This window comes from Falco cherrug, chromosome 11 (assembly GCF_023634085.1).
Source record: "Falco cherrug isolate bFalChe1 chromosome 11, bFalChe1.pri, whole genome shotgun sequence".
NCBI classification, from domain to species: Eukaryota; Metazoa; Chordata; class Aves; order Falconiformes; family Falconidae; genus Falco; species Falco cherrug.
In genome coordinates, this window is record NC_073707.1 from 5526578 (window position 1) to 5547016 (window position 20439).

The window sequence follows — 20439 nt, forward strand, 5'->3', positions numbered from 1 at the left end:
CTCGTACTTGCAGACCAGAGTCTTCTAAAATGCTGCGATCGCTACAGAGCCTGTCAGGGCAAGGATCCCAAGCACGCAGTTGCACAAACACTTGAGGCTACACATGCTTTACTCCAAAGATGGCATGAGACAAAAGGCAATTTTTCACATTTCACGCTGTGCTGAAGTGCAACCCACCTCACGGAGCCACCACATAGAGGACGTAACCTACAGTTCACTTGGAGAACTGGAAGTTACTCTACAAGAAAACTTTGCTATATACAGAATATGAAAGTTATTGAGGCTGAATCAATGGATCACCACACATCTTCCTGAAATACCTTGTTCAGTCCTCTTAAGCAATGTTCAACTCAAAATAAGCTGGGGTGGAATGGATACTTGTGTTAAAGGTGGCAGCAGGACAATATAACAAGTCTCAGGCACTAGTTCTGCAGGGAGGGAGGCCCGCAATCCACCTTGTCTTCATGTCAACTCCAGCCCAACCACCACCACCACCAATCTGCACGTTCAATACACTGGGCAACGTGAGGGACCAAGCTTTCACATTAGATGTAATAGAAAAACATTCTTTACTCTGCAAGTGTCTTTACAAATATATATTTATATATTTAAGCCCATTTCAGGCCATAAAAGCCCATAAAAAACAACCAGTACCTTTTTGAACAAGAGAAACTGCGATCCAGAAGTCTGAGGTGAAAGACTCCCACACAAGGGCTGCTTTGGCGCTTCTCTGAAGGCCTCTATTAGCACATAAAACCATCTTAAAAATCACATCAGCCTTTTATCTGAAAGGAGGGGCACCATTTTTACCCCACCTTTTCTACTCTCTGTATGAGGTAAACTGGAATCACTTTTACATAATCACTTACTGCTTTGAAAAGGAGATATTGTATCCTGAAGACCAGCTTTTCCAGAAAACATTTGTGAATGGGTTAAAAAAGTAAGATGCCGCTTGTGGATCTAACCACAATGTGCTGTTGTCTCAAAATAGAAGAAGTTGATACTAAAAAGCTATTCCAGATACACACAAGTACAAACACTAGAGCTGGTCAGAAATATTCAGTTTCAACATTTTAAAAAGCAGGGAAATTTTTCTGCAGTGTGGCTTCTGCATTAATTTCCCCCATCCTCACTTTTCTACCAGTTCCATATACCCTTCAAAAGAATCACGTGTCTGTTGTAAGAGTGCAAAGTCCATCCAAATCTTGTGTTTTAAGTTCACTATCACTACACTTTAAAAATCCTGATGGCAAATAAAAAGGTCTCGATTTAACTTAGCAAAAGTGATATCTAGAAAATATTCAACATCAAGAGGTCTTACAAAAAACTTCAGACTACTAAGGCATTCTAAGGCACAGTTTTTGGAAGAAGTGCTTTCTCCCTTTGGTGTTGCTTTATACACATCACGTGTGTGAGTCCAAGTGATGCATGGAGCTGCAGACGTATGCCGTGCCTTCTCCCAATCAGTGAATTAAATCATCTTCTGCAGTTTCAGACGTAGGCTCCCAATGCTGCATGAAATTCAGTTAGACATTGCACCAGCTGCTGAAACTTGGGTCTTTCTTCAGGATCTAGGGCCCAACAGCAGGCCATCACAGCAAACCTGGAAGACATGGGAAGGTAAGCTAGGAGACCACAGTCCCAACCTGCAAGCGAAAAACAGCATTCCCAAAGAGCGGTGGGGCATGGAGTCACATCCCGCTGGCGCCGGGCACACGGGGGGTTCCCCAGGGCTCAGCGCCGGGGCCCGTCCTGCTGCGTGTCTGCACCGCCGGGCTGGGCGAGGGGAGCGAGTGCCCCCTCAGTCAGGGCAGGGGGCACCCAGCTGGGGGGGGCTGAGCTGCTGGGGGGCAGGGGGCTCTGCGGGGGGGCTGGGCAGGCCGGGCTGAGGGGCCGAGGCCAGCGGGTGAGGGTCGGCAGGGCTCAGCGCCGGGCCCTGCCCGTGGGGCACAGCAGCCCCCGGCAGCGCTACAGGCTGGGGCAGGGGGCTGGGAAGGGCCCGGCGGGACAGGGCCTGGGGGGGCTGGCTGGGCCGGCTGGGCGGGAGCCCCCCGTGTGCCCAGGTGGCCAAGGCGGCCAGCAGCGGCCTGGCTCGTGTCCCAGGCCGTGTGGCCAGCAGGGCCGGGGCAGTGCCCGTCCCCCTGCGCTCGGCACCGGTGCGGCCGCCCCTGACTCCTGGGCTCAGGGTTGGGCCCCTCAGGGCCAGAGGGACATGGAGGGGCTGGAGCGTGTCCGGAGACGGGAACGGGGCTGGGGAAGGGTCCAGAGCACAAGTGCTGTGAGGGGCGGCTGAGGGAGCTGGGGAGGTTTAGTCTGGCAAGGAAGATGCTCAGGGGAGACCTTATCGCTCTCTACAACTACTAGAAGGAGGTTGTAGGCAGGTGAGGTTGGTCTCTTCTCCCAGATAAGAACTGACAGGAGAAGAGGAAATGGCCTCAAGCTGCACCAGGGAAGGTTTAGATCTGATACCGGGGAAAAAGTCTTCACTGAAAGGGTGGTCAAGCATCAGAACACGTTGCCCAGGGACATGGTAGAATCACCATCCCTGGTAATGTTTAACGAACACACAGATGTGGTGCTTAGGGACATGGTTTAGTGGTGGACTTGGCAGTCCTGGGTTAACAGTCGGACTTGATGATCTTAAAGGTCTTTTCCAACCTAAATGACTCTAGGATTTACCACTAGAAAAACTGCTGACTGGAGAGAGAAAAGGAAGCCTGTATCTTCTGATTTGCTATGCTGTACGACTCCTCCAGAAGGCAGATACCTGGGATGATCAATAATGTGCTGTGATTGGAAGTGCTGGTTTGATTAAATATACAAGTCAGAGGCAACCCCGGAGGAAGCAACACATAGTTCATCAGAAATTGCTCAACTATTGTAAAAGTATAGTTCAGTGTGTTTCTGCCATAGGTTTATGGGAAGGGGATGTGGAAGAACATGCGAGGCAATAAGTAGCGCCTGTGCACTTGCATCCTCCTATACCATGAGGATTATGAATAAACACCTCAAGCCCTACCATTTAACTCCACTACACTTCTCCATATTCTTGCTGAGAGAATGGAGATTCCCTCTGCCTACAAACCTCATGGCTTCCGACACTGCAGCCCCACAAACACCAAGCTGAAAACCTCCGGCCCCTTTGCCTCCCTCCTCCCATTATCAACCCCATTTCCTTATTTTGGCACATAGGAGAAGAGCTGGGTCAGGATAAGGCTGGCTAACATGCCGATTACAAAACAGGTATTTTATCTGCTCTCCAAAAACATGCACTTACAGTTCATCAGGGCAGTTGATTGGCTGAGCTATTCGATAGCCATCCTTTAAATAAGCGGCCATCTCAAAGGGGTCGATATCGACATACGGAGTCTGTCCTAAAGTCATCAGCTCCCACAGCGTTACTCCAAAGGCCCACTAAAAAGACAGAGCATGCAGCATTAAAAGAACATGCTGAATTTTGAGCACTCCTTCAAGAGTTCCACAGAATCAGTCATAAATAAGACTACACAGAGAAAGAAAGCTTTACATAAATGCTATATACATATCCAAGTTCAACATGACAACGCTTTGTCTTTGAATAGAGACAATTAAGAATCACAGAACAGGTGTTGTGTTGAACTAAAATTAAACTCTGTGCACTAAGATTTAAATTTTTAAAAAAATCATGTGTTTACTGCATTTTTCTAGTATGACATTTCAAAACACTTGCATCTAAGGAATATTAAGCACTAAACCACTGTTCTAAAAAAATTAACAATTTTATATTACATTTTACCTCTTCTACTACTACACCAAATTCCTCAAAAAAGGTCTGTGAGATTCAAAGCTTCAGAAGAGCAGACTGAATGAAACCATTTTTTAAATCAAAGTAATCTGTAAATTTTGAGTCAGAATTATATTTTGCTCACAAGTAGGACTCACGGGGAAAAATAAAGATTTCATCTAAGTAAATCTGACAGCTGGACCAGCATTTAACACATTCAGCTGACAATACTTGCCAAAAGGAGCTTAAGATGATGAAAAAAGTAAATCAATGAATTCACACGCAAGCAACGTACAAGTACAGTGATTTACTAGCTGGTATCAAGAGGCCCAAGAGAGAAAACATAGATGGTGGTGATACTGCACACTGATGAGTCACTGCTGAAGTTACAAACACTGCAAACATAATGATTTATTACAAAGGGGCAGAATTCAGCAAGCCTCGAAAGATTCTTGGTTTTAAACAAAAGAAATCCTGGCCCCTGGCCCCTGCCCCCCTCCCCCCCACGAGCCTTAAGGGATGCTGCCAGTGGCCACCGATGGGAAGCTCAGAGCTGGAGAACTGCAGGGGCCCAGATGCAGCCCCACTCTGAACAGCCATCTATTAGCAGTGTGGTGCTAAGGGGAGGACATCCTTTTTATTTGCAGGTAAGAAAAATGCCGAGGGACAAGTGGTGGTGCACCTAGAACATGACAATGAAGGGCAATTCAAGCAAAACTACTTTGAGAATATAGCTATTGCTACTGCCATAAGTAGCTGCATGAACACTACATAAGGAGATGCAGAGCTTCATGTCCAACAGAGGGGAAAAAACACAGAATTAAAATCCAACAGGAATCCTGTTTTGTTTTTCTACGCTTTGGCTGACTGGTAAGTATTGGCAGAGGAAAAGCACATTAGGAAAGTTTCAAGCCAGCAAAACCACTTTAAAGAAATGCATCCAAAAAGCAAGCCTAGAACACATGCCAGTTGCATCTTAACAGACACCACCTAAATTGTTTTTAACAGATTTTTATCCCCGATAAGTTACGTGCAATTGATAACTAGATTTGGTCCTAGCAAGCAGACAAAAACATATTACATCACATTTGTGAAAAGTGTCCTGGTAAACGCAAAGACAAGGATAGTATTTTCCACATCCAAAAACACAGTCTGTTTTTGCACACTGCAAAACTCATACAGTTCTTAATTTCGCATATGTAGCTATGTATTGGAAGCTGAGTTGCATTTATCCCTATATAATGCAAAAAGGAGTTCAGTGTTAAAATCATGAGAAATATAAGTTGAAGCACACTAGAGTTTTCTGAAACGGTTATGATGCTGAGGTTCCTTTATCTTAATAAAAGTCTGCATTTCACTGCCAGCGTTATGTAAGTTTTCATTTCCAAGTTCAGTATTACAAATGGGGAACACTTTTGGGTTCTCAATTTAAAAAAAAAAGACAGCAAGTAAGAATAAGAAAGTCAACATTTATTTGACCTCATTTAGTACTATAAAACATGATTTTACAGGCAACTTCTATTTCCTGTTCTATGTTCAAGTTTGGCGTAACACAGAACTCTACACATTTTCCAGTGAGTACAGAAGTATTTCTGGAGCAGAGCTGACTCCTTTCCTATCTTCCTTTTTTTTTTTTTTCAAATGTGGCTTGAGCACTAGTACAAAGACCACAGCAATGAGGAAAAAAACCAACAAGGACTCTCAAGAGATTTTCTAAACTCGCACATTTTAGGGTGCAGATTACAATCTCTGGATGTAACCATGTTAAGGAAAGTATCATTACCAGAAAATACCCCCTTCGCAGGAAGACACAGATAAGTGCAAGTGGTTTACCATTAATTAGCGCTCTAATTGCCACCGGTTGATTTTAAAGGACAAGCTCTTGTAAGCACAAGAACAGTCCATTCCGATGTGTAGGAAGCTGAGCAAGCACGGCAGAAGGTGCACTGACTACGCTCAGACACATCAAGGCAGGAAAGGGAGGGTGGAACCAGGAGAAGGCTACTCCAAGAATACAGTGAGAATCCATCAGCATGCAGGGATGGAGTCTGGAAAACCAAAGCTCGGAGTTAAACTACCAAGAAATGCCCATAGGAGGAAAACATTTAGGCTGCACTAAAGCCAAGCGTATCAGATGGGATGCATCCAAGAATGCTGAGGGAGCAGGCTGAAGTCATTGCAACACTGCTTTCGTCATCTTTGAAAGGGTACCGCAACTGGTGGAGGATCCTGACAACCGGAAAAAAGGCACTCTCTTGAAGAGATGGGCTCCAGGGAACTACGGGCCAGGTAGTCTACCATCAGCTCCTGCTCGCGTCAGGGAGCACATCATCCTGGAAGTCACCTCCATGCATACAGAGCACAAAGGTGTCCAGGAAGAGCCAAAGTAGATTTATCGAGAGGAAACTGTGCCTGACTAACCCGACTAGTTCTTTGAGAAGACAGACTTAGTGGACACACGGTGAGCAACAGATGTTCACCCTGACTTCAGCAAGGCCCTTGACATCATCTTTCATAGCATCCTTACAGCCAAATTAGTGAGATGTTGGCATTAAATGCTGTACTCAAATTGCTGTTACCAGCAGTAGTCATCCAACTAGCAGCCAGTTACTAATGGCATGGCTCAGGAATCAATACTGTTTTATCTTCAGCAACAACCTGGGCTCTCAGGAAGTTCATGGATGACACCAATCTGGGCAAAGTGGCTGACAGGCTGGAGGACAGCATTCTGCAGAAAGACCTCAAGAAGCTGTAGAAATGGGCTGACAGGAACCTCTAAGTTCAAGGAAAGCAAATGCAAAGCCCTGCATCTGGGACGGCATAGCTCCACGCACCAGGCCTGGCTGGGGCTGACCACCTACAAAAGGGCTTTGCAGAAAAGGACCTGGGGGTCCTGGGAGACAAAGTTGAACACAGCAGCAGCTTGCCCTTGAAGCAAAAAAGCCACCTGCATTCCAGGTTGTATTAGCATGTGTGTAGTCAGCAGGTCAAGGCAAGAAATTCCTTCCCTCTTTATCTGTGAGACTGCAACTGAAATACTCTGTTGTAGACTCTGGATCACGCTCATTCCAATAGCGGACATGTCCCAGTAGAGATCGCCCACTGAATTTAACTACCTTTTCTGCTAACACTACTGAGGAGAACAGGGTGCAACAGACAATTTTGCCATGCAAGAAGGGCCTGCTTGAGCTTTGAACTATCTGCCACAAGCAGCAAATGAGGGAATCGGGTGTATAGATGCTGTTCTGGACAAATCACTGTTATCTAGTCAGTGCCATGATTCCCCAATAGCTGAAAAAAAGGGCAGGGAGGTGAGTGGGAGGATGGTGAGGAATCAACAAAATACAATTTACAAAGTGTAAGAGGGGAAAAAACCCCAAAACCAACTTACCACGTCACTAGCACTGGAAAATTCGTTATTAACCAGGCTTTCCAGAGCCATCCATCTAACTGGTCTGTTTTCATTATCTCCAAGGCAATGGTAGTCCATAGGAAACAGGTCTCGAGATAGCGCGTTGTCTGTAATCTTAACCTGAAGTGCATCGTCAATGCTAATTTCAAAGAACAGAAGTATTTAGCAAACTTGGCATTACATTTTACAGAAAATATTTATACTCAACCTGAAGTTTCAGACTCAGAATTTAATTGGGGAATGCTAATCACACTATCAACATTTCAAAGGACTAGCGTTCTTACAGATGGAAGACACGCTTACTCTGTGATTATCAAATATTATCAAAGAACGTATTTATTCGGTGTTAACAGACAAGCACTAGAAAAACCATTCTTAGATTAAATAAAATCAAACATTTACAAGTGCAAAAAAAATATAGTTAAAGCAAACAAACTCACTTAAATTATTTCTGCTCCCTTGAAGTTCTCCTATCAGGTCAATTAAACAAATTTTAGCTGTAATGTCTGTGTAGCAATAATGAACCAAAGATTTAAGCAAAACAAGATCTAGTAATATCTTGTTAAAGCAACCAATATTATTTGTGGCCTAAAAGCTTGTCTCTAATCAAGCAATCAGGTAAGATACTATTTATTCTCCTCAACATGATTCATTCTGACTGTTGTCAGAAACAGGATACTGGCTAAGGGAAACTTAGTTTTAATCAACAAAAGATGACTCAAAAAAAGCACACGGAGCCTACTCATTTTTCTCCCCTCTGTGATGTTAATTCATATTCTACTGAACTTAAGTGTGTAATAAAGTTCAATATTCTCATAAACAGCTGACTTCAAAAATATGGGTAAGATGCAGGCTTTAACATCTTATGACAAAACCCCAAATATTTGGGTCAATGGAACTGTAACAAAATGCCATTTGCTGCCTTTTCATCTTGTCAATTATTTATTTTGATGAGAAAAGATAGAAATGCTCAGTTTGTGTGTTTTCCGCTTCACTATCTCAAATACCTTCTTATTTATCCCATTTCTATGCATTTTCAGGACAGTTCATTGGACTCAAAATTTATAGACCAGGAAATTTCCTTATCTAATCACTCTTCAGAGTTCAGAGAAATTCCTAGACCAGTCTATAAATGAATACAATACAAAGGGTAATTTCCCAGTGACGGGAGAGCTCTGACTTGTGTAATTTGTATGTCCACTCTAACTGGGCCCAACTGTGCCACGGGCACATGAGACCCAAACTATTTCCTCCCATAACAAGCCTGCTAAGACCACTGCAATCCTGGCTCTCTTCCCAAAATTAGGGCACAGGTACATAGGTCTGACACACTTGATATCAATTCCTCCCAGCCTTTCACCTCACAGGAACAGACCTGGGGAACAAAGGGGTGCAGATGAACCAAAGCCCTTCAAGGGATCCTGGCTACTGACACCCCCTTTCTCTTGATAAACCTAATGCTTGCCCAGGATTTCTTGTACTGCAGCACAGATGAGCAGATGCACAGCTCCTGCCTGCATTTCCCACGCAGAAGGAGCACCTGGTGCACTATGAATTGATTTTTATTGCTAGTACTCCAGATCACATGTATGGTAATAAATTGAAATCTGAACTTTGCCACAGGAAGGCAAGGAGTCAGGCAGTCTGGACTGCCGACCCTTTGCACAGCAAGGGCACTAGGCTATTGATTTGCTGCACAGAAATGAGAGCCTGTCGCAAGGTAATTTCCCTGGAGCACTGTAAGATCTTTGTCTCCTGCAGTACCACTTCTTCATCAACATGTCCACCAGAGAGGAAACGAAGTAGGAACTGGGGAGAGTGTCTCTCAGAAACTGTCAAACTGAGCACTCTACGTAGTGCAAGAGCCAGGAAAGATTCTGCTGGACCATCTTGTTCAGAAGCACAAGGGACGGCTTCAGTGTGGATCTCAGTGCTCCCTCTGTCCCAGCTTTGCTACACTGCCAGTGCCTGGTGCCTGCAGTGCCAGTGTAACAGGTGCAGTAGTGCATGAGTGCTTAAGTGTCTCCCAGCTTTTTTCTCTTCGCCTCCCGGCTGCAGCATCAGGAGCTTTGCTGGCCCTGGCTGGGATCTTTGAAGAACTGGCCCAAAGGCTGCACCTCAGAGGATAGAGTGACTTTGTAGACAGAAACACAAGGGACAGAAGTTGCAGCAGTAGCAACCCCTGACAGCCCTGAAGGGCTTGGCAGGGAAGTCAGGAGCAGAATCTATCCTGGTGTGGGAAACGTGACTCATTTTCCTATTAACTGCTGAGCCAGACATGCAGAGCTCTAACAGACACCAGCAGCATGGCCCCAAGGCGGACCATAAACTAGAAGTGCGTGCTGTCCATGAAAAGTGCAGAGATAGAAACTGGGCTTCCACTTCAAGGACTATGTGGGAAGAACCAAAGCAAACCCCCATCAAAAACAGGTTCAACAACCATGCCTTGAAGATATTGGAGGGACTGAAGCCTTCAGGCTCCTAGGAGTCATTCCCAAGGAAATACGGAGGCAAATACGGAAAAACACATTCACAAAGGTGGCAAAAAGTTGAAAGAGATGGAAGCCAAAGAACAGGAACTGAGACAGTAACCCACGCAACTCCTTCCCAGGCAACTGGGGAACCTGAAGGTTCGGGAGCGTGCTCCAGTCTTTACACCCTTGCTCTGGCAAAAGACAGGACCTGAGAAAACCCCACAGGTGCTTCCTAAGGGAAAAATCCTCTCAGATCACATGCCCCAAGGTCATCAAGAAGATGTGGGCAGCAAGTATGAGAAATGAAATAGTTAATAATATTTTCATAAAACAGACACAAGAAGAATTGAGCAGATAACTAGACCATGAGGCACTTTATTTTCTCCCCAAAAAATAAATGAAGCATCATAACTGAAGGAATGCAAGACATGCATTCATTCCACGTGATACAATGATGATGCACTGTTTCATAAATGAAATTTTTTATGATAAAGCAGAGCTTATCAAATCTCAACATCACCTCTAATAGTCAATTTCAGATTAAAGACTTTATCAGTAGTTCAGTTACTTCATTAGAAGGTACTTGTACTACACAGCTCTGGGGTATAACCCAGAGGTTGCTTCTTTCTGCTTTTCTTTCATTGCTAGTTCAGTAACAAACTGGTGCATGTCCTTGGGTGGTGGCACAGAAGAAGTGTCTCTCCAAACGAGGAACTTGGATTCAAGGCTTCAAGCATGGCCTTGAATTCTAAAAACTAACTGTTACTCAAATTATGATGTTATCTGCAGATACCATAGAACTACTCAGGACTAACTGCCCCTTTTGATATTTTCACATGTTTAGTTAAGTTTAAGCAGAAGGCTGTATTTTCTGGTTCCCCTTATTAGGTATTAAAGCAGATGGAGAATGAGCACAGCTGGTGGTCTCCAAGTGATTTAGTTTATAGAAAGCCACCGAACACATCAGTCCCTACATTTTGAGGGTGTACATCAGTCAGAAGATGATCTCAAACCCTACTTTGGCATTCCTACCATTACAAAGTGCATTCATATCTAGCCATCACTTGACCACTAAGAAAGCTACCAACGAACAAAGTCATTAAGCCATTTTTTAAGAAAAAATGAAGAAAAACAACTTCATACAAAAATCTAACCACTGATAAAATGCCAAAGATAATCCATGTTTTTATTAAAGCTTAAGGGAAGCTTTAATATTTTTCAAGCCTTTGAAAGAGTGACAGGCAAAACCTAGCAGAAGTATTTAGAATGAGGATGTTCTGCTTCCTTGAAAACCACGCTTTCCGGTTCACCTTATTTTTAGAGGAAAACAGAATACTTACACACAGTTTCTAGCAGCCAGGTCTTTGTGAATGACCTCCCGTCTGGCCAAATAACTCATTCCACAGGCAATCTGAATAGCCATATGTACAAGATCCTGCTGGGAAATTGCCTGCAAGAGCACAGAACAATCACTGCAAAACTGCCAGCCCAGCACCTGCAAGGTTAGTGTTTTCATTGTATCCTACTACCCTCTCCCCTCACCTTCAGCAGCTGATGCTTTCTAGTAGCTACAGACACTAGCACCTGTTGAAAACTTATGAAGTCTCTTTATTCTAAACTTTTTTTTTTTTTTTTACATACTAGCAGCAAATTTTTCCAATGTGCAACTGCCTCACTGCTACACAGCTTTTCCTTTGATTAGCGGTGAACATAGGCAAAACCGGTCAATTTTATCCTTCTTATCACATTTTTTCAGTTTGTTTCCCTGGGAACCAACTCATTTTCAGGCAGCAGAGCACAAACAGCAGTCAAAATTCTTGTTGCTGTCTACTGCTGAAAACTAGTATCAAAGGCTGTTGTTCCATCTACTTTTACAACTTCACAGTCCTATACAAACTAAACCCTTGCATCTATACCTTGGGTTCCCTCTTCCATTTCTACAGCGTTTCAGAAACTTCAGTATGCAGGTGGACACACTGAAGCTTCAAGACTGGGATTAAAAGAAACCAATTAAAACAGTAATTAACTGGTTTCTTCATTAACAGGTTGTTATTAAGAACAATAGCCAGGTGTTATTTCAGAAAACTTGAGAGTTTGCTTTAGGTGTTTGTAGAAAAGTTCCATCTTAGAAGTAGTATCTAGGACACCAAATGTCCCATTTTTTGATAGCTAAATACACTCGTACCTAGTTACTAAGAGGCAACTCCTGTGTTACGTAATACAGATTATAAATAGTGTTTCCACCTAAATTCTTGGAAAGGGATATTGGTGCGATGCAAAGGTATTTATAACTCAGATTAAGCAGCAAAACAAGTCGAAAGATCCTAGCAGCTTATCAGAACTTGTAAATTAACAGAGGTAAGTGGCTCTTGCCAGTTTGAAATCTGGTACATAACATGAATAAGGGACAAATGCTGACCTCAGGAAACAAGATTTCCTTTTGTCTAGAGACAGAAGTCAAAACAAGATGAAGCTGAAGAAAAGACAAGGTAATCCCAGTAAGAGGGATACTTTTCCTCCATATACACATCCATCACTAAACACGTATTCAGATTTTTAAAAGTAAGCAAAGTATGTTCTCATCTAGGAATATTTTCTTTCTCACTTCATGAAATATATTCAACAGGTTCCATTTAAACACAGTAAAGCTATGCATGCTAAAGAGCACCCACAGCAGTAAAAAGTAAAAAAGTTAAATAAATCCAGTTATTTTACTTCATAGCAAATTTACAGCAGGACACTAAAAGTTTAACACAAGTGCTTTATGCTTACTATAAAAATTAAAAACTACAGTAAAGAGATAATCTGTTAATTATACCAAAAATAACCATCAGTAAATCTGAAATTTCTCCATACAGTTTTCCTCCGTATATTCTAACTTAAACCCACAATCATAAACTATTTTCTCCAATATTTTTTTAAGATGTAGTGACATACCATACTATTGTAATCAGAGTTTAACTCAGCTTCATGCCCTCTGAACATGTGTGATAAATACAGCCAAGAATGTTTTCCTTGTACGAGTCAAGACAAACACTTGCTAGGGATCCTGCTTGCCAATTCTCTCATTGTCACAACAGCTGAATAGCACAACTATTTATTTTAAGGCACATACACAGATGACAAACCAAGTCTAAGTTTAATGGGCAAGAAGTCACAGATTTCTGAGTGTACCTGAGGATTGTTGGCCTCTACCAGCTTGCACTGTCGCAAGAATAGTTTAAGATTCCCCCAGTTCATGTATGGCAGCAGCACCATTGGTTTCTCTCCCTCTTCTATACAGACGTGAGTGATAGGTAGCAGATTCCTGGAAGACAAGGAGGGCAATTCCCGATTTTATGAAACTGAAATTTCTTAAGAATCTTCTAGATCCCTAAACATAGCAAGTAAAAGTAATTCAGCGTTGAGGAAAAGCATTTACTCTTGCATTATGAACTGCAGAGCACAAGGTCTCCAAACAACTGAAGCCCTAGACTTTTTTTTTTAAGGTGAGATATTTGAGCACTCTCCTGTTAGGAAGAATGCTCCAAACTTTGCTGCTTGGTATAAAAGGGCTTAAATAAGTTTCTGTGAATACAGGTTATCGTTTATATTAACCACATATATATAATCATTTATATATCCTCAACTTGAAAGTGTATCATTCTAAATGCAACTATAGGTACAAAATACATAGCCCCATTACAGTTTTTTTAAAAAAGGCAAAACATCATGTTTGATTTACTTCAAAATGACAGAGCAGAAAATTTTAGGTTTGAATCAACTAAACATTAAATTGCACTCAAAGCACAAAAGTATCTCAGGAGTTTTATCATAGGTGTTTTAGAATCACAGATCATTTAGGTTGGAAAAGACCTTTAAGATCACCAAGTCCAACTATAAGCCTGTAACTGTCAGCTCCACCACTGAACCACTTTAAAGGTCCCTTCCAACCCTCCTTAAGGCTCAGATAACCCCCATACAGTAGAGTTGCTAAACATCTTACTATAATATCACCATATATATTTGTAGAAGCTTGAAAGAAGTTTCATGGAAAATTGAAACTATATGCAACTTTTTTAAAAAAAGTTTATCCTTCTATTGAAAACCTATTAGTAGTCTCCAATGAGTTACAACAATTTTTAAAAGGGAACTTTGAAATTTCCTGTTCTTACCTGAAGACATTCAACAGTCAGGTGTCACATCCGTGAGATCTACCTTTGATCAACATAAAGGTCCCAGCTTTACAGGCAGTGTGCAAAAGAAAAGCTTTTTGGACTATTTAAGGAGTTTGACTTGTAAAAGGGAGGATTAACAGCTGATTTTGAATGACAGGAGGGGGGGCTGTTTCATTTTGTTTTGATTTGAAGTATGTTTCCCTAAGAACCTGCTAGTCCTTCTAATACAATGATGTATTTTAGGCCTTACCTTAATTATAACTACTCTTAAAAAAGCAAGGCACTGTATAACTAATAATTCTGCTTGAACTGTTTTCACTTCCTTCACATTACCAGTAAAAAAAGATCATTTACCAGTCCAGGGAGTTGATGAGCACAGGCTTCTCCTTACTTGCATCCTTGCCAGTAACGAAGAGCTTTGAGGCCAGTTTCAGCCTTTAATCCAAGCTGCAAAACTGCCACTACCTCAAGCTGCTTAGGGCATCAATTTAAAAAATTTAAGCCATCACCCAAAAAAACCCATGCCATTAATTCTTAAGGAATAAATCCCATCAGTGATGTTATGATGCCATATCAAGACAATACGTGTGCAAGAGTCCTAAAAAGCATTTCCTTGTGTTCACGTAGCACAGTACCTAATCACCATACTTGTGTCATGTAGAAAGTTATGAACAAAACAGACTAGTAAGTTAGCTAAACTGACAATGAACCTGCATACATACTCTCGTCATCACTAAGACCCCACCACACTTAAGAACTAGCCTGTGCTAGAACCAGCATAAACCAGTACATAACTGTAGCACCTTTTTCTGTAACAACTAAGAACATACAGAAGAAATATCTACCCACATTTCACTGTGAGGACGGGAACACCAAAGACTTTCCCCATTTTCCCACACACTCCCACCATTAGATTTTACAGACTGCGTAGCTAGGAAAAAAGCTTATAAGCACTCTTTGCAATAAGAAGCATATAAAGAATTCTGTATTAAAGTTGCACAAAAATTGTTTCAGCTCTTTATGGCTTAAAAAAAAGATTTCAAACATACAAAATGTTGAATTCTGAAACAATTGTTTCCTTTCCCCCTAGGGAACTTTAAGGACAATTATTTCAGCTCACACAGATATAGTTCTGTCTATAAACACTGTTTAGCTTACCTGTGATGAAGTCCTCTGAGTTTACAGCTTTCAGTCAGCATCATTGTCACCTGTACCTCTGAGGCTTGATCTAATTTTAAAAAAAAAAAAAAAAAAAAAAAAAGAAATAAAGAAACAGCAGATATAACTTTGGAAACAAATCAACATATTAATTAAAATTTGGTCCAGATTTCCAAGTCAGTTAGGTTCATTTGAGCACAAACAGAACTTGTTTGCCTACTTTTCTAAAATGGAATTTAAAAAACCCCAAACGAGTAAGCCAAGTTCTAGGGCATATTTCTGCTTAAACAAATCAGGTGAAGCCAAAAAAGGAAATAAAACACACTACAGGTGCTGACAGACTGAACTTCTGCTACTTCCTGACAGCTTCTGGGCAGGCACGAACTGCCTGCGCTGCAGCATGGACCACATCCTGACACAGGGCCAGTGCTCCTGGAAGAAGGGGAGCATGCCATGCGTTTCCCAACAGTGCAGATGTGCTCAGAAGATGCCGGTTTGTTCCTGAATTACCAGTATAGGCTTCTGCAGTTTACTTCTACATAGGTGGAGACCATTTATTTCTAGATTTACTTATTTACTTGCTCTCCACTTGACACTTGGCAGCTTTAAAATTGTTTGCTGTTCTCTTCCCCACCTTTCAAAAGAAAAGTAGAATCACTGCTGCAGCTAAAATTCAAGCATCTGTGGCAACTCCAGTAACCCACAGCAATCACATCTACTGGGCACAAGTGTTGCCTGTAACCCCTTCCTCACAAGGAATTCTGTTTGGCTCCCTGCCTCTGGTGGCAAGAAGGAACAGTGAAGCTTAATGCGATGTAAATCAGAGCCCTCACAATCCCACCCTCCTCATATCTGGGCACATTTTCCATCCCTCCTTTGTGCTAGAACTAGTACCGGTGTGCCTAGGCAGCAAACTGCCTCACAGGAGAGAGCCCAGCAAAGGCCCATCAGCTTTCCTTGCTGCATTAGGATGGATTTACGTATAACAGACGAATCACACCAACGTTTTACTGCCCTGGGAGGAAGAAGAGAACTCATTTGCTCTTTTCGCTTCTTCACGGTCTTACCCTCCTCCCTATACCAGCTCTGCCACCCTTTCCTAACCGAACTTTAACCCTGCAAAAGAAAATATGACTTTTGACTGAGTTAAGAGCCAATGTGGTCAGTGCCGGTGAGCACAAGGTGGGGAAAGAAAGCACAAAGGCCAGAGGGAGAGCATGGTCTCCCCACCATGGCAATGGCAAGCTCTAACCATACTACACAAACTGACATTTAGCTTTCCAGATCTGCTGGAAGTGAAGACAGCTTCAGGCACGCAGGTCCTGCCTGAGGAGGGTTCATCAAAAGAAATCACGCAACTCAAGAAACTGTGAGCTTCATCAGCTGGATTGAGAAGGTTCCCCTTAACCAGAGAAAGGAATGATATCCCAAGACAAACTACTCCAAAGGCTGCTTACCACCCTGGCTCAAGAGAAATTAAGGAGGCGGCATGCCTTCCTGAATGCATACAGGCACTATAAAAGGAGGAGATTGGGAAACAGAGGTTATAAATGCAGAAACAGGTCCCAGCCAGAGGCACTGAACCCTGAGCATGCTTGGAAACCCCTAAGAAGCATCGCTGCCTAGACCCTGTACAAGCTGGAAGGACAGAGACCACCAAAAGCCAAAACACGGTGCTCTACAGAAGTCCAGAGAGTGAGGTGCCACTATATTAGTGGCAATTATGGCTGCAATATATTATGCAATGCATCAAAACAGTGCATTTCCTTGTATTTGATAACAAGTACATATGGGGGGGGAGGGTACGGACAGGTTCTTGCAGTGCAGGAGACACTTAAGTAATGGTCAGCTGAAGCCTCTAGTTTGCACTCCAACAGAGGCATGAGAAACAGCAGGTCCTACCTACTGTGCAGCAATAGCACTCGAGTGTTTCATATTTGATGAATTTGATACATAGGAGACAGACTTCAAAAAGCTTGTAAACAAGAAACAAGATACTGTATTAAAATGAAGTTATATAGGCATGAATGGCTGAAGCATCCAACTTATAAAGGGCAAGAAGCATTAAAAATAGAGGTGTAAAAACATATTATAAGAAGTTAGAAGAACTGCCAGCAGGCTACTAGTACACGGCTTCAGGTTTAAATACATTGACTACTACAACTGAAAGTCCACAAGCTCTTCAACCCAGCACATAATGAAGGGAGGAAACAGATTAGTAGATCTGAGTTTAAACTCTTTGGCCCTGTGCTCGCGTAACTGGTTTGCTTTTAGTTATAAGAGCCACCATGCAATAATTTGAAGCTCTAAATCAAAGATTATTTAAGACTGGCTTTAAAATCTACGGAACAAGTTAACCTGGTCTGGACAATGCACCTATTCATCCCTTCACGCTAACACTGGGAGAGATTACACTCTTCTGCCGATGCCTTTCCCTTTCCATCACACAGAGTGTTTTTCAGCAGGTCACTGTTACGTTTCATTATTATTTTTTTCAGCTCAGAGACACTACCCTGTAGTTGTTGAGCACCCAAAAGCATGATTGACTCCCATTCAAGTATATACGGAAATCAAAATCTTATCTTGTGAAACAGTCCCAGCATCCGTATTGTGTTTTCTTATCAATATTATTTCCTTGTTTTCTGTATGGAAAAAACTTACAGAACACCAACAAATTCAACATACTCGGAACAAACAATAGCAGTACAAGGCTAATCTTCCTCTAACTTAGACCAGTGCCAATTTAGAACCACCACACAATTTGATTATTGTGCTTCTGTACTAGATATAATTCAAAACAGAATATAAATCACCACTTTGAGTAATTTAGTCAAAAGTGGGTAAAAAAGGCATCAAAATAATGCTACGGCAACAGTCCCCACTGCAATCAGACTTCCTTTTAAGGCCATTTTATTTAGTTACACATCAAAAAGTACATGTAAACAAACTATGTCACATTTGGTACATTATAACCACTTTTCAAACATCCAACAGACAGGTTTTCATAGCTTAGGAAGACTGTGACTTTGGTAATATTTTTATTTTTAAATAATTTTTTGAAAATTATTATTATTTAATTAATTTTAAATAAAAAACTGAGGAATCTGACCATCCTGCACTGAAAACCCTTAAAAGCAATCCAGAAAAACCACAGCATTTCTGGCTTCGGTATCACAAACAGGCAGTCCCAGAGCAAAGCCAGTGACAGCCATGACCCAGCAATTCCAGCTCGCTGAGACTTTTTCCAAGGACATATTAAGGTGAATCCCACAAATTTCATTTTCCTGCCTGGGCCAAAGTGTAATCCTGTGCTGACACCATATATCAATCTCTAAGCATTACACGTAAGCACACACACGTGGGCACTTTATTCACAGAATTGTTTGTATAGCCACACAAAACGAGACCTGAGGAATGATCTTGTCAAACACACAAGAAGGCCCACAGGCTTTTGCGGTTCACTTTTTCTGTACTGGATCCATGAAGTCATTTGATACGAACACAGCCACACAGCTAATGAGGCGGGAATAGGGAGAAAGCCTCCCACAGAGCCAGAAACCTTTTTAATGAGAACAGCACCTTGAAGCCATGACAGAGGAGGTCATAGTCTCCCACATATTAAATCAGAAAAACAAGCCCAAGTTTAAGTCAAACACTCCAGAGCAAGGTAACAAGGACTTGTTGCACAACTTTTTCAAAGCCCTAAAAAAGCTAAACTTCCCTCTGAGATACCAACACTATTTGTGATTAAGAATACATCAGTGGAGAACAACTCACACAGCTGCAGCCTGATGATCATGAGGTGTAACCAGGTCAGTACTACTTAGCCCTGAAAAACTGTCATATATTTTTCACAAGGCTATCACACACCAACAGCTGAGTAACTGAACAGCAAAGACTTGAGGTCACATGAGTGAAGAGAAGGATTTAATACCCAGTAGTATTTCTAGATGTTCAACTAGGACCAAAAAAGGTCCAACTTTCAGCAAGTGCTTAAAAACAAAACTACTTGAGATGGATGTAAACTCATTCCAGAACTAGGAAGATGCTTTTAAAGCACTGGTTTTACCCTTTCTGTGCCAAGAACCTGGCTGTGAAAGTCTACCCTAAGGCACAGAGAAGAACAAGCTAGGATTTCAAGAAGCCTTGATACTGCTGCAAGTTTATCTCATGATATTATGTTATTTGTGTATAGCCAGGCACAATGGGGCTCTTGGCACTACTATTTTTATATAAAAGCTAATCTCTCCACATAATTCTGGCAAGTGTTACATGTGCTGAGGCCCTTCCTGGTTCATGGGAAGAAAGAGCACCTATTCGATTCTTACCAACTTCTCAAAGTCCATCTACAAAACTGCATTTTACAGTCCTTCTTCATCAAAACTCACCAGTCACATGAATCACTGCAACACTACCGTGAAAAAAAAAACATCTCTTAAGACGTTTTGCTATGACACTAACATTGCAGCAATTTGATTGCTCCGAGACTGGGCACTCATAACAACTGCAGAGCATCATGTTCTACATTCACTAGGTGGTAGTTTATCAGAAAAGAGTCACTCCACCTCTCAAATTACTTACCAGAGATGAAAAGCAGCAATTACCTGGATATTGCAGTGGGTTACCGATTAGTTGGATGGCTTTCAAGAATAACATTTTAAGTCAGACCTCCTAGAATCTCAAAATAGCAAAGCACAGCACTTAAAGACTTTAGATTGTAGCACAGTCACTGAAATCTGTTTCTTCAGACAGAAGACAAAGCAGAATCTTAAAAGCAATATAACCAAAAGTTTCAACACCGAAGTCGTTCCAGAGCCCTTTCACAGCCTACTATGGGCAGTAACACACAGCAATTTCTTTCAGCACTCCTATCAGAAGCAGCTCCACAAACACTGTAGCTAGGAAGTCTAAGGCTTCCAACAAACACATTTCCCAATAGAAACATTCAAAAAGCTGTTTTACCCAGAACTTTCTCACCTTTGGACCATTTGTAACATCTTGTTCCCACGCAAACTTCCTTCCATCTCATATTACAAGCTAATATCCCCTAACATCAGAATATTTATACAATCCATTTTCTATACGGCTACCTGTTTTCACGAAGCTTGTATTACCCTTATTATCTTTCAGACCTATGAGCTTTGCCAAATACGCTGTGACAAAGTCCACAAGCTCAAGTTATTGAAGGGTGAAAAGCACAGAGGCAGGCACAATGGTCACAGACTGTGTCCACAGGAACTGAGGTGTAGTACTAGAACTACCCTAAATGTTCCGCTTCAGGTAAGAAATGCTCCTAGTACCAACACATCCTTTTTAATTACAGCTACTTCAGCACAGCAATTAATTACGTACAATTCCTCCCGAGGCAGAATTCAATCCCAGTTCAAAGAGAATACATGCCTGAATACTGCTTTAACCCTTCTACACAGTCTTTGGGTTTTTTTGGAAGAAATTCAACCCTTAAAGACTACCCCC

General features: G+C 42.0%; 1 protein-coding gene across 2 annotated transcripts in view; it reads right to left on the reverse strand.

Annotated features, from left to right (window-relative positions):
- Window positions 1–550: 550 nt before the first annotated feature.
- The window catches only part of RYK (receptor like tyrosine kinase), a 65315-nt gene continuing 45426 nt past the window's right edge, over window positions 551–20439 (reverse strand). For both annotated transcript variants that reach the window (XM_055723727.1, XM_055723728.1), the window contains exons 10-15: window positions 14965–15034; window positions 12824–12956; window positions 10990–11099; window positions 7155–7314; window positions 3278–3414; window positions 551–1603 (exon numbers count right to left, since the gene is read on the reverse strand). In XM_055723727.1, coding sequence (XP_055579702.1) covers window positions 1492–1603; window positions 3278–3414; window positions 7155–7314; window positions 10990–11099; window positions 12824–12956; window positions 14965–15034 — 722 coding nt within the window. In that variant the 3' untranslated portion in view covers window positions 551–1491. The remainder of the gene's footprint in view (window positions 1604–3277; window positions 3415–7154; window positions 7315–10989; window positions 11100–12823; window positions 12957–14964; window positions 15035–20439) is intronic.